The sequence below is a fragment of the Danio aesculapii genome, chromosome 23 (assembly GCF_903798145.1).
Source record: "Danio aesculapii chromosome 23, fDanAes4.1, whole genome shotgun sequence".
In the NCBI taxonomy this organism is placed as follows: domain Eukaryota; kingdom Metazoa; phylum Chordata; class Actinopteri; order Cypriniformes; family Danionidae; genus Danio; species Danio aesculapii.
In genome coordinates this window covers 36,016,875-36,030,859 of record NC_079457.1, presented here as the reverse complement: position 1 = coordinate 36,030,859, position 13,985 = coordinate 36,016,875, and the positions used below count along the sequence as shown (strand labels likewise).

Sequence of the window (13,985 nt, the reverse complement as noted above, 5' to 3'; positions counted from 1 at the left end):
CAGGTCCCACCCTAATTTCGTTTCGAAACATCAAGGAAAACTTGTGGGTGCAAGATGATTAAAAACTCACTCCACCCGCTTAAAACATGTAAAAACTTGACTGTCACAGGATTAACTTTCTTTTTTCTCAGTTTAAAACAACAGAAAATCATAGAAGATCAGACGCACAATCAAGCATTTTTTTTTTCTGAATAGAATTTGTGGGATTCTCTCAAATTGTCATTCTCTCATTGTTATCGAAACCATCATTTTAAAAGCGTAATATTGCCGAAGCACTCGAACAGCTACTATGGATTCACTTTCGGTAAAGGAAATTTCTTGTCCAATATGCTGTGAAATCTTTAAGTTGCCAGTTCTTCTATCATGCAGTCATAGTTTCTGTAAAGAGTGTATTCAGCAATTCTGGAGAACCAAGAACTCTCGGGAGTGCCCTGTGTGCAGGAGAAGATCCTCTAAAGACGATCCTCCAAGTAATCTTGTGTTAAAAAACTTGTGCGAGTTGTTCGAGAAGGGGAGAAGTCATGAGAGCTGTTCTTCATCCGGGACCGAGGAATTCTGCGGTTTACACAATGAGCGACTCAAACTCTTCTGTCTGGAGGACAAACAGCCTGTGTGTTTAGTGTGCAGAGATTCAGAGAAGCACATCAGTCACACATTCAGACCCATCAGTGAAGTCATTTCATCATGTAAGGTATGGTTTCATATATTCACATTCCCTTGCATTGGAGCTACTTCGTATATTTCCACCATCATAGCACTGTATTTTCTGTATACAGCCTATATATAGCTTGTGTATATGTCTTTGTTTAATATTAGGTGGAGTTAGACTTGTTACAAGAGAAGCTTAAACACAGGGAGAAGATTAAAGTACAGTGTGAGAAAACACTTCAACACATCAAGGTGAGAAAACAGAATCTGAAAGTCAAAATATTTTCTTAGCATGTGTAGGATGTATATGTGCACTTTTGATTCATTCATATACCAGTAACAGATTCTAGTTTATTATGGTTTATTTCAGGGTTGTGGCTAGACCCAATGTACCCCAGTAAAATCTGATATAAAAGCTTTGAGTTACAGGATTGATTTCTATTATTTATTTAGCAATCATTCTAATGCTTTTACAGATGTGCGCAGTGAACATAAGTACATCATTAGAAAAACAAGGGGTTCACTCAAAAACAAAGGGAAACTAAAGAAAGGTGATAAGAGTAGAGGTAGAGCTTTATGTCTAGCAACATCCCTGGTTAAGATTCTGTTTAGTGTGTTGTAAAATAACAACCAGCAATCTGTTTTTGGTTCATTAACCCCATCAGCATGGACTTTTTAAAGCATAGGTCTCAAACAGAATTTCTGGAGGGTCGTAGCTCTGCACAGTTTTGCTCCAACCCTGATCAAACACAGCTGATCCAAATAATCAAGGTGTTCAAAAGAGTCACAGACACCTTCATTAGTTGGATCAGCTGTGTTTAATCAGGGTTGGAGCAATACTGTGCAGTGCTGCGGCCCTCCAGAAATTCAGTTTGATATCTATACTTTAAAGTCATAGTTCATCCAAAAATTAACAATTACTTACTTTTTACTCACCATCAAGTGGTTCCAAACCTTTTTGAGTTTCTTATTTCTGTTCAACACAATATAAGATAATTTGAAGAAACCCTTATCATTGACATGCACAATAGGAAAAACAAATATGGAAATCAGTGGTTGAAAGTTTACAACATTTTTTTAAATACCTTCTTTTGTGTTCAACAGAAGAAAGAAATGCATAAAGTTTTAAAACCAGTAAAGGGTTAATACCCTTATAATACCCTTGATAAGAATTTTTGGGGGGCTGAACTATCCCTTAAACCTTTTTTATTTTAAGTTAATTTAACAGGGTAGCATTGCGAAAAACCTTTAGCATGCTGAAGTGTGAATGTCATTTCTACCGATCCAACTATGTAATGTATATGTAAATATATTTATAATTACACATTTGTGGTCTTGTTTTTTGTTTGTAATGTAAAGTTGCAGTTTAATTCAGTTTAATTGTATTACTTTTACATACAATTGTCAAATTACACCCCTGTAAAAATTTAATTGCACTCAAAATTAAGTTTGCTGTTTGTTCAAACTACTTATTTAAAATGTCCTGAAACAACACAATTCGTGAGTTTTTTTTACTATTGCGTAATCTTCAATCCACTTAAATGTGTAAAAACCGATAAGTTGAGTTAATTCCTTTGTTTTCCCAACACAAATCTTTTTTTTACAATATGTTTTTTAAAAAAAAATGTAAATGTGTTTTTAAAATTAACAAGTGCTTTAGTATGTTAATCAGCATAAAAAGTTTTCTGGAGGTACTTTTAATCTTTCTCATTTGACAATATTACATAGTTCACTTTTTAAATGTATATTATTACATTAAGTCTGCAATGATTAATTATATTACTTTAGTATTATATTATTCGTATTATCCAGCAGGGAAAATAATTATTGAACACGTCACCATTTTTCTCAGAAAACATATTTCTAAAGGTGCTGTTGACATGAAATTTTCACCGGATGTGAAAAGCAAGCAAAGAAATCTATATATGCAAAGAAAACAAATCTAATTTGTTTACAAATGAATGTAATAAAATGAAATGACGCACGGAAAAAGTATTGAAACATGAAGAAAGGGAGGTGTAGAAAGGCAGTGAAAGCCCAGACAGCAGCTGAATCTCTCAGTAGTTCTTCAGAAACCAGTCCAGACAAAGATGCAAAGCACAGCCAATGAAACTCTCAAATTTTATCAGAAAAGAAACTCAAGCTGTAGAATGGATCAGCCAATCACCTGACTTGAATCCAATATAAAATACAAATTAAAGATCAGATTCGATAGACGAGACCCACAGAACATCGAGATAATTACAATCTGTTGGTCTGTGAAAAACTGTCTCTGGAGCAAATCATGTGACTTCATGCTCCATATGAGAGGTGTCTTTAAGCTGCTGTTATTTTTCATTTCAGTAGTTCAGTACTTTCTCGTTCTGTCATTTCATTGTTAGTACACATAACTCTTTTCTTTTTTTTTTTTTTGATGTTTTTTGTTTTATTTTTTTATTTGTATTGTTTGGGTTTTTACTAAAATCTGGTTAAATTCCATGTCAACAGCTTTTTTAGAAGTATTATTCCCTGGAAAAAAATAATGTGTTCAATACTTATTTTTCCCTACTGTGTTGTTAATCATTTATTGGCCATAAATTATATTAGTTGTAAGTACTTTTAAGATTTGAAGCACAATACAGGATAAGCCCACATTCAGTACAACAGAGCGCAACAGTCTGATTCCCAAAATATAATCTTAATTTGTTATCTCCATGAGGGAAATTAATTTTTAATGAAAAAAAAAAAAAGTTTCAGAATCCAGAATCAGCTTCATTGCTAAAATTGTGGGCAGCCATTAATGCACACTGTTAGCTGAATTTTCATTTTAAAAGGTTATTATATAATGTATTGATGTGTGCTTATTGAAGTGAATCTAATGTGATTTTAGTCTCAAGCCGAGCACACAGAGCATCAGATTAAATTGAAGTTTGAGAAGCTTCATCAGTTTCTCCAAGTCGAAGAGGAAATTGCAATGACTGCACTGAGAAAAGAAAAGGAGCAGAAGAACCAGAGGATGAAGGAGAAGCTTGAGGGGATAAACGGACACATCTCAGCTCTTTCACACACTATCAGAGACTTGGAGGAGATGATGAATGCCAATGAAGTCTTGTTTCTTAAGGTCTCATTTCACATAATTGATTCCGTCATTGGTCATTTGATTTGTCATATACTAAATTGTCTGTTTCCTCTGCAGAATTTTCCAGTCAGAATGGAAAGGTGAGTGATCTGCTGGTGTCTCTTGTCTCTGTTGTTCTGAAGCTCAAACTCACCACAGTTGTGATGTTCTTCCAGGGTCCAGAGCTCACTGTCTGATCCACAAGTGACTCCTGGATCTTTGATTCATGTGGCACAACACTTGGGCAACCTGCCATTCAGAGTCTGGAAGAAGATGCAAGACATTGTCCACAACAGTGAGTTTTTAGAACTGTGACATTCCTCATATATGAACTGCAAAGTTCTGGGTTGTAAGGGTACATAGAGTTCACGGTTTGGTGTAGGGCTGAACAATATATCCTTTGAGCATTGATTTCGCAATGTGTGTCTGCAAAAGTCACATTGCAGAATTAGATTATTTATTAAAGATTAAAAGATAAAGATACTCTTAAATATTATGATTTTTACAATTATTTATACAATAATGACCATGTTATTTTACGTTTGATAGTTCAATTTCTGTCTCCAAAAAAACCATAAGGCACTGTTTATTTATTTTTGCTTGTAATTTATTATAATTTGTGCAGAGAAATCCACTGCATAGAAAAAGGCTTGATCATCCCAGTTAATTTAATTTAATCTTTCCAAATATAGTTATTAAAATCATCTTGTGAATTTTTAATCATATCACAATATATCGCAGCTAAACAAAATATCGCAATGTCAGATTTTCTCCAATATCGTGCAGACCTAGTTCAGTGCGTATTGTGGTTTTTAAGTCACCATTTGTATGTTTAGGGAGAAGAAATGACAGCTGAATAAAATGTAACTTTTACTTGATCTATGTTTTGCTTGGGATTGGATGATATTTGGCTGACACATTAATCTGGAATCTGAAGGTTAAAAAAAAAGTCTAAATACTGATATAAATCATATTACAAAAAATACAGTTGTCTTGCTATATTTACAGCAGAACATGTACAACATATCTTTATGGTAACATGATCTTATGTTCTAATGATTTTTAGCATAAGGGAAAATTTTATAATTATGACTTACTTACCAGTTCAGCATAAGACCATTCAGGGTCACATTTATGAACATTGAGAACAGTTGCATAAACATAGAATTTCACCTATTGAAAAAGTAAAACAAGGATGTAAACAACAGGAAATGCTGTTTGGCACCGTAAACAATTTAGCAACAAATTCATTTTTATCCCTGAAAACCCTGTAAACACCCACAGTCTTTAACAACGCTGCATTGTCTCTCTATGCACCTGCTTTCCCTGTATTCTACATCTCAAATAACGAACTCACAAAAGATATGTGAACGTTTCATATTACTTAAACATGCTTATTCTGAATATATGAAAGACACTTGTCAGATTTAGAGAGCAGGCTAACAGTTACACTGACTGACAGTATTTACACAATGGCAAAGCGCGTGCTAATAGAGGCGTGGCACTTCCTGGTGACGTGGAGCCAACCCGTGAATCACAGCTCATTATGTTAGCTGACCAATCAGAGCCTCTTAATTGTGGGCTTTAGGAGGAACTAGGAAATATTACAGTCATTTTTAATGTTAGTTGAGTAGCAGTATATAATTAAAGATATATGAAAAAATAATGTGATCATACAAATGAACAGAGATGTATAGCAACGAAGTAGAACTACTTCACTACTGTACTTAAGTACTAAAAGGCTGTATCTGTACTCTACTGGAGTATTGTTTTTCTCCTACTTAATAATTGTAATAGATCATAACCAGTTATTACGTACTGATGTCATTTATCTCCTATGCGCGATGTCGCAGTAGAATACTATGGCGTAGGAGGCGAGGGCGAGTAAAACTCCACCTTTACCTCTTTCTATCTCTCTCTCTCTCTCTCTCTCTCTCTCTCTCTCTCTCTTTCTCTCTCTCTCTCTCTCTCTCTCTCTCTCTCTCTCTCTCTCTCTCTCTCTCTCTCTCTCTCTCTCTCTCTCTCTCTCTCTCTCTCTCTCTCTCACTTTAAACATTTGACCCACTGGCCTATTTGTGAGATAACTTTTCCTCTCCTCTTGGCTGTTAAAGCGATACTTTATCCAGATCCAGACACGAGCGTGCCTGAGGTGCAAGTTTTCTCCACTGTGTCTATTATGGATTACCTGTGATAACCGCATATTATGCGCATACAGACTGTAACCGCAGCTGTTCTTCCCGCCATCAGTGAACAGCACTTTCATTTCTAAAGCCGATCGCAGCCCTTTCTGTTGAGTAGGTGAAGACAATGACCAATCATAGGAGTGTAAGACCTCGCCTGTCAGCGCTCAAAAAGCAAGCAGGATAATATTTACATTAGTTTATTTGCTATAAATGCTCACGCTGTCTTCTAATCATGTATTGGAGTTTTGTTTGATACATTCAGAAAGAGTGTTTTCTTTAAGCAGGTCAAATTAAGGGTACAGTTCATATCTCTTACTGCTGTATTAAAGAACAAAATTTTATTACAAATAATATATAAATCTAAATATATTTATAGATTTTAATAAAAAAAATTCTTGTTAAAAAAATATCTAATTATGTATGGAAAGCATCTTCAATGCACCGTGATATCGAATTGAACCGAAGATGGCATGATAATCGTAACCAAACCAAACCACCCCTACTCGTTACAATTATAGACCTTTTTCTTGGCTACTGCATGGAGGGGGCCATAGTGACCAGCGTCTTTTGGTATAATGTTTAGAACTTCGGTTTACAGCGTTTACAACTGGTAATTTGCGATCCGAAAATGGGTTTCAATAGCGTCTTGAGTGGATTATGGAGTGTTTTTGTGACACACAACTTTGAAAGGTGTGTGTTAAAGCTGTTATAATCTGTCAGATCTGTGGTTCAAGCACGAGAGAAAAACAGTATCATAAGCCATGTTTCTTTTCGTTCTGCTTAATGACGTGCCCCCAAAAAAACATATTTAAAATAAACAAAACAATATAATGTCTTTTGACTGCGTTTTTTAATAATTACATTACACAATACTTGTACTTTTACTTTCAGTACTTTAGTAAATTTTGAAATAAACTACTTGCAATACTTAAGTACAAAATATGTTGAATACTTTAGTACTTCTACTTAAGTATGGTGCTTAGAGCACTTCAACTTTTACTCAAGTCACTTTTTGATAGAGCACTTGTACTTTTACTTAAGTCTGGGTCTCTAGTACTTTAAACATCTCTGCAAATGAAGCATGAGCACACATTGCTTTGCACCCTATAAACACAACCAAGCCTTAAAATACACTCTGGACCACCCAATTAATAACAAAATACACACAACTAAAATTACATTATTAAACAACAGTTAAAAAGCTATTTATACGGAGGTGTGGATATGTTTGCACAAGCTCTGCAGTTCAGTCAAGTTGTTACATCACAGACAGTATAAACATGAAAAAAAAAAAACATTAAACATAATTTTTTTCTGGGAATGTTTCAAACGGGTCTATATTTTTGTCAACATGGCATCAAAAACCAGTTTTTTTTTCTTTGATTTAATTTAATGTACAGTATATCAGCCTTGATTCACAACCTGTCTGGCTCCAAGGCCCCTACAAAAGGAAGACCATCAAAATTGAACTGTCAAAGTTTTTACTGTCAGTATGCTAGTCTTAAAGGGATAGTTCACCAAAAAATGAAAATGTCCTATTAATTTACCTAAGATGTAGGTGACTTTATCTCCAGTAGACCAGTAAAGAAGATTTTTAGCTGGGACTGTTGTCCTCTGGTATCCATAAAATGGAGGTCAGTAGGTGCCATCACAATTCATAATTACTACCAGTGGTTCTTGATGACGCACTGAGGTCTTATGGAGAGAAATGAACACTCAGTGCAACAAACTGAACATTATTTACAACTTTATTACATGTTATTTATAGCCTAGGTAAGCGTGATGCATATTAATGCTACAATATATTAAATATTTTAGTTAATAATGTTAATTTTGTGGGCGACAGGGTGGCTCAGTGGTTAGCACTGTCACCTCACAGCAAGAAGGTCGCTGGTTTTGAGTCCTAGCTGGGCCAGTTGGCATTTCTGTGTGGAGTTCTCCCCTTGTTTGCGTGAGTTTCCTCTGGGTACTCCAGTTTCCGCCACAATCTAAAGACATGCGGTACAGGTAAATTGAATTAACTAAATAGGCCGTAGTAAGTAAATACTAATTGGCCGCAGTGTACGTGTGCGATTGCGAGTGTGTGTGGGTGTTTCCCAGTGCTGGGTTGTGGCTGGAAGGGCAACTGCTGCGTAAAACATATGCTGGTTAAGGTGGTGGTTCATTCAGCTGTGGTGACCCCTAAAAAAGAGACTAAGCCGAAGGAAAATGAATGAATAAATGTTCATTTTGTGCCTGAGTGATCATTTCATGTCTTTAATCTACAAGTGATGGCACCCACTGATCTGCATTAAATGGATATCACAGGACATTTTATATCAGATGTCTTTACTGTTTTACTGGGAAAAGTGACCTTACATCTTGGATGCCCTCTGGGAAAGTAAATTAACTGGAAATTAAAGATTTTTGTGGGAACTGTGCCTTTAAAATTATCCATAAGCTGGTATGCTCTAAAACAATGATAATTGTTCAATAGATATTAGTGCTTTCTCAATGACTACGTTTACATGGATATCAGTAATCAAATTATTTGCTTTAATCTAATTAAGAGAATAATAAGACTAAGGTGTTTACATGAGTTGCTTTTTGAGTGTTACTTTCATGGTCCCGTTTTACATGTTATAGCACATACTTCGTTTAACGTCATTGCGTCATCGCGCAATCTGCATTTTCTCTGGAGTTTCATGCAATTTCGGGTGTTTCATTTTTAATTTGTCGACTTTAACTGCAGTTTGGCACTTTCACTTTCATTCACAAACATTTCCTGCACGCCCTCTGTGACAAACGAGATATTGGATGCAACTATGAACTGCTGGAGATGTTGTTTTAATGGAAGTTCATACCGCATGCTGAATAGAAGAAAAATAAAAACCTCCGCATTTCACAATGCAGGTGTCTGTGGTCTGCACTGACTTGGTATGTGCAGAGTGTCAAACAGCCATGTGTGTGTGTGTGTGTGGACTACCTATCGCTAATCGCTGCAAAAAGTCCTACATGACGGTAATAATTCGATTAATGCCTGTAGTGCACTTCAATAATGCGACTAAAATTGGCATACTGCACGTGTCTTAATTTAATTTCTCTTTAGTTCGATTATGACCTTAATCTGATTAAATTAATCAAAAATCCCTGTTTACATAGTTAACTCTTAATCAGAGTATTGTCTTAATCACATTAAATCGAATTATTGGTGTCCATGTAAACGTAGTCAGTGCTCATGATCATTCTTGATGACATCAGAATATTGTGTCTCATCAGCTCCTGTGATCCTGGATCCAAACACGGCTCATCCAGACCTACTCTTGTCTAATGATCTGACCAGTCTGAGATGCAGCACTGACAGTGGAGATCTTCCCGATAATCCAGAGAGGTTTGATGAGCATTCGTGTGTTCTGGGCTCTGAGGGTTTTAGCTCAGGAACTCACTGCTGGGATGTGGAGGTAAAGGAGAGCTCGTCCTGGGGTCTGGGGGTGACTACAGCCTCAAATCAGAGGAAGGGTTGTGATTTCTTTGACTCTGGTGTGTGGAGTGTGCAGTACAGACTGTTTGAAGAGTCTGGTTTTCCAGTTGGGCAGAACCTGGAGCGGGTGAGGGTTCAGCTGGACTATGACAAAGGAAGGGTGTCATTCTCTGACCCTGTAACTAACACACATATACACACATTCACAACCACCTTCACCGAGACAGTCTTTCCATTCTTATACAGCTTTACCCATCTCTGGATCTTACCCAATTCCTTGTAAAAATTATACCTATGAACAGTAGTGTGTTTATCACTCTAGGATCTGCTATGAACTGCTGTTTGCAGAATGGACACAACCACAGATCAGTACACTCACTGATCCACAGATCTATAGACTTTTTTCGTAGAACGCAAAATTACCCATAAAGGTTTGCGTGTATGCATAAGGAGGATGCTCTGAACTTCCGTTTGAGAGCTTGATGCTTATAAATAGTCATGTTTGGACATCTTTGAAATGATTTTAATCGACTCCAAATCAGAAAAAGTTAGAACAGTGTGGGGAAACACAAATAAAAAAAGGAGTAGTGATTTCTAAATTTACTTTGACTTGTATTTCATTGCAGACAATTTGAACACTAAATATTTTCTGTTTTCTCTGGTCAACTTCATTTCATTTGTAAATATACATTCTTTCCTGTCATTCAGACCTGCAACACATTCCAAAAAAGTTAGGACAGGAGCAGTTCAGGGCTAGTAATCGGGTAAATTGGTTATTAAATTGGTAAAACAATGATGTGATTTGAAACAGGTGATGTCAACAGGTGATTGTAATTATGATTTGGTACAAAAGCAGCATCCTGGAAAGATCTAGTCCTTTAGAAGCAAAGACGGGCAGAGGATCACCAGTTTGCCATCGACTTCTCTGAGACATCTGGGATGGACCATCACACAGTGCAAATGTGTACTGTGGTCAGATGAATCAGTATTTCAGGAATTTTTTTAGGAGAAATGTGCTCTGGACCAAAGAAGGATCATCCAGACTGTTAACAGCAACAAGTTCAAAAGCCAGGGTCTGTCATGGCATGGGTTTGTGTCAGTGCAAAAGGTTGGCAGTTGGCAAAGGTAACTTTGCACTTCTGTGATTTCAGAGATTTTGGAGCACAATATGATGCCTTCTTTTCCAGGGACACCCATGCATGTTTGCAAAACCACGGTCTGCACACATTACAAAGTCCTGGCTGCGGAGGAAGAAGATACAAGTACTTGACTAGCCTGCCTGCAGTCCCGACCTGTCTCCAATAGAGAATGTGTGGTGCATTTTGAAGCGCAAAATGCAACAACGAAGACTCCATACTGTTGCCCACCTTAACTTGTTTACAGGAAGAATGGGACAAAGTTACACTTGAAACACTTCAGTCTTCAGACCCTAAACATCTTTTAAGTGTTGTGAAAAGAATGGCAACATTACAAAATGGTAAAAGCTTTACTGTTCCAACTTTTTTTTTGAAAAATGTGTTGCAAGAACCAAACTTGAAATAAATTAAACATTAAAATGTGCTGTTGTTTTGTCTGCAATGACATACAAGTCTAAGAAAATGTAGAAATTGATTTAAAAATTGTGACGTTATGGGAATGAAAAACTATTGCTGCAAGCCATTGCATTGGCATCTTGGAGCATCGTCATCGCTAAAGTTAACATTTTCTCATTATTTTCAAATATATAACCATTCATTCAGTTTCTTTTCGGCTTAGTCCGTTTATTAATCTGGGGTCGCCACAGCGGAATGAACCGCCAACTTATCCAGCACGTTTTTACACAGCGGATACCCTTCCAGCCGGAACCAATATCTGGGAAACATCCACACACACTCATACACTATGGACAATTTAGCTTACCCAATTCACCTGTACCGCATGTCTTCGGACTGTGGGGGAAACGGAGCACCTGGAGGAAACCCACGCGAATTCGGGGAGAACATGCAAACTCCACACAGAAACGCCAACTGACCCAGCTCGAACCAGCGACCTTCTTGCTGTGAGGCGACAGCACTACCTACTGTGCCACTACGTCGCAATATATAACCAATCCAAAAAAATGTAATTCACCAAAATGTTTGGCAACACAAATAAAGTGAAAATACAAGTGGCATTTTGAAATTACAGACGAACACATTCTATGATAATACACAATACAGTCTAACTAAATGAAACCTAAACTGCTCCCACATAATAGAATGTGCAAAAGCCTTTAGACAGAAGCAACATGTCTTTCTATAGTTGCCAAAGTTCATTGTTGCCATTTTCCTTTTCTAAGTAACTTTCTAGGTTATACATGTTTAATTTCTCAAAGACATGCAAGCAAACAACCAAATAAAAGATTTCAAGAAAAAAAAAAAAGGAAATTATTTGCTTCCTGTCACATGAGGCCTTCAACTTCCTACCCCTAATTCTAGGTTGCAAAATGGATGCAAAGTCTCCCAAATAAAGGCAATTTTCATGTTCACAAATAAATATCAACATAATCATGAAGGTCTCTAGATTCATACAAAACAAATCTTTCAAGAGATCTATAGTTTGTTTATTACGTTGTCTCAAGTCCAATCTGCTACTATAGTTGCCAGAGGGCAAATACCTTGTAAGAACATAAATCATGGGAAATTGGCAAAAATGTGTTAATAAATCAATAAAGTTAATAAAGGTTATTGGTCTTGTTTATTTTTTGTTTTCATAACACTCCATCTGAAAATTACAACCATTTAAGTGACATTTTACTGAAAAGTTGACTTTTTTGATACACAGCAAAGTCTTCAGAGTAAAATTAACCTCTCCCACTGATCCCACTCCTACAAAGAGTTCAAATAACACTGAAGCAGAGTTAAAGTGCTGAGTGAACAGATAATAATGAACTCCTGCTGTTAAATGTGCTGCCCTCTTGTCCACACAAACTTGGGTATTGGCTAAATCACAGCTTTTTTTTTCTACACAAAAACAGTATCAGCTCACTGAAACCCAAATTTGTGAAAAGTTTTGTCAAGGTAAAGATTTTTAAAAGCGTCAGGATGTGTTTTTTTTTTTTTTTTTTTTTTTTTTTTTTTTTTTGGAAAATTGTACAAAAATAACTGCACATGTGGACATGGCTTCAGGAACTCAATAAATCTGAAAAACTCAATAAATCTCTCAATCTCAGCTAATCAGGATCACTAAACTTCACAAACGGAATCAGCAGCTTCTTATTATTAACCTGTGTGACTAATTCTGTCAGATGTGTACAAAAATCCTGAGATGTACTGAAAATAATAGTTTTTTGTATTTAAATGTATTTACTTTTGATTATTTATGGGCTCTTTGATTTTTTATGTTATTTTTTTCTTTAACTGTTGTAATTCTGTAGCATCGGACCAAATACTCTGTATTCTTATTCATATTCATGATTTCCAGGGGTGCTTATATCAAATGGTTTTCTACTTTTAAATGTAATAAATGTGTTTTTGAATCTGAATTGATCTGTTGAAAGCAGTTGTTTTGTTTTGTTCTCCTATTCAATTTTTACATTGAACGGTTCTTACAACATATTCAAATACAATTTTCTTGAAAAAAAAAAAAAATCTGGAGAAAATAAATGCATAAAAACATGTTCATTTAGAACACTATTAACAAGGCTACATGCACAAAACCATTTAGAAAAATTAGTGCACAAATGGTTAAGACTAACATATTGAAACATTTTGATTTCACAGGGACTTTAAACCAATTCATAGAGCTATATACAAATACAGTTGCAAGCTAAAAGGACTATGTGGATTTTGTAATATGATAACACTGGACTAAAGAATGACTATTGCTTAGAGTAAAACCAAGAGCTTTATATTCTTTGTATTCTTTATATAACTTTTATATAACACAGCCTACCTGAGTATTGTTGCTGACCATGTCCATCCCTTTATGACCACACTGTACCCATCTTCTGATGGCTACTTCCAGAAGGATAACGTGCCATGTCATAAAGCACGACTCATCTCAGACTTGAACATGATAATGAGTTCACTGTCTCAATCCAATAGAGCACCTTTGGGATGTGGTGAAATGGGAGATTCGCATCATGGACGTGCAGCCAACAAATTTGCTGCAACTGTGTGATGCTATTATGTCAATATGGACCAAAATCTCTGAGGAATATTTGCAGTACCTTGTTGAATCTATGCCATGAAGGATTAAGACAGTTCTGAAGGTAAAAGGTTGGTCCAACCCGATTTTAGTAAGATGTACGTAAAGTGGCCGGTGAGTGTACCTCTCCATCCTCGGGTAACATGCCGGATCCGTTACCCCGATCTGTTCCAGGACCTTGCAATTCACAAATTAAGCACTGTTTACGTACATGTGATTTTTCAGGTTTTTTATTTTTAATAAATTGGCAACAATTTAAAAAAAAAAAAAAAAAATGTTCACGTTGTCATTATGGGGTATTGTGTGTAGAATTTTGTCAGTTGTCATTTCTATGAGGAGTTTGCTTGTTCTCCCTGTGTTTGCGTGGGTTTCCTTCGGGTGCTCTGGTTTCCCCACAATCCAAAGACATGCTGTACAGGTGAATTGAGTA

At 36.1% G+C, this 13,985-nt stretch overlaps 1 protein-coding gene across 2 annotated transcripts; it reads left to right on the top strand.

The window, feature by feature from the left end:
- Positions 1-124: 124 nt before the first annotated feature.
- Positions 125-11,505, top strand: trim35-39 (tripartite motif containing 35-39). Of its 2 annotated transcripts, XM_056448703.1 has the most exons (6): positions 126-691; positions 817-900; positions 3,518-3,748; positions 3,824-3,846; positions 3,922-4,040; positions 9,187-11,505. In XM_056448703.1, exons 1-6 carry the CDS (start codon positions 290-292, stop codon positions 9,669-9,671), a joined length of 1,344 nt encoding a protein of 447 aa, XP_056304678.1. In that variant the 5' UTR covers positions 126-289; the 3' UTR covers positions 9,672-11,505. The 2 variants fall into 2 exon arrangements, with proteins under 2 accessions (XP_056304677.1, XP_056304678.1); XM_056448702.1 differs by having other exon boundaries at positions 125-691; positions 3,518-3,846.
- Positions 11,506-13,985: the final 2,480 nt, after the last annotated feature.

Excerpts from the sequence above, each read along its gene's own strand:
- trim35-39 (XM_056448702.1), top strand. The coding sequence starts at position 290 with ATGGATTCACTTTCGGTAAAGGAAATTTCTTGTCCAATATGCTGTGAA. Across the intron at positions 692-816 it reads AAGTCATTTCATCATGTAAG|GTGGAGTTAGACTTGTTACA; the intron begins GTATGGTTTCAT and ends GTTTAATATTAG. Across the intron at positions 3,847-3,921 it reads TTTCCAGTCAGAATGGAAAG|GGTCCAGAGCTCACTGTCTG; the intron begins GTGAGTGATCTG and ends ATGTTCTTCCAG.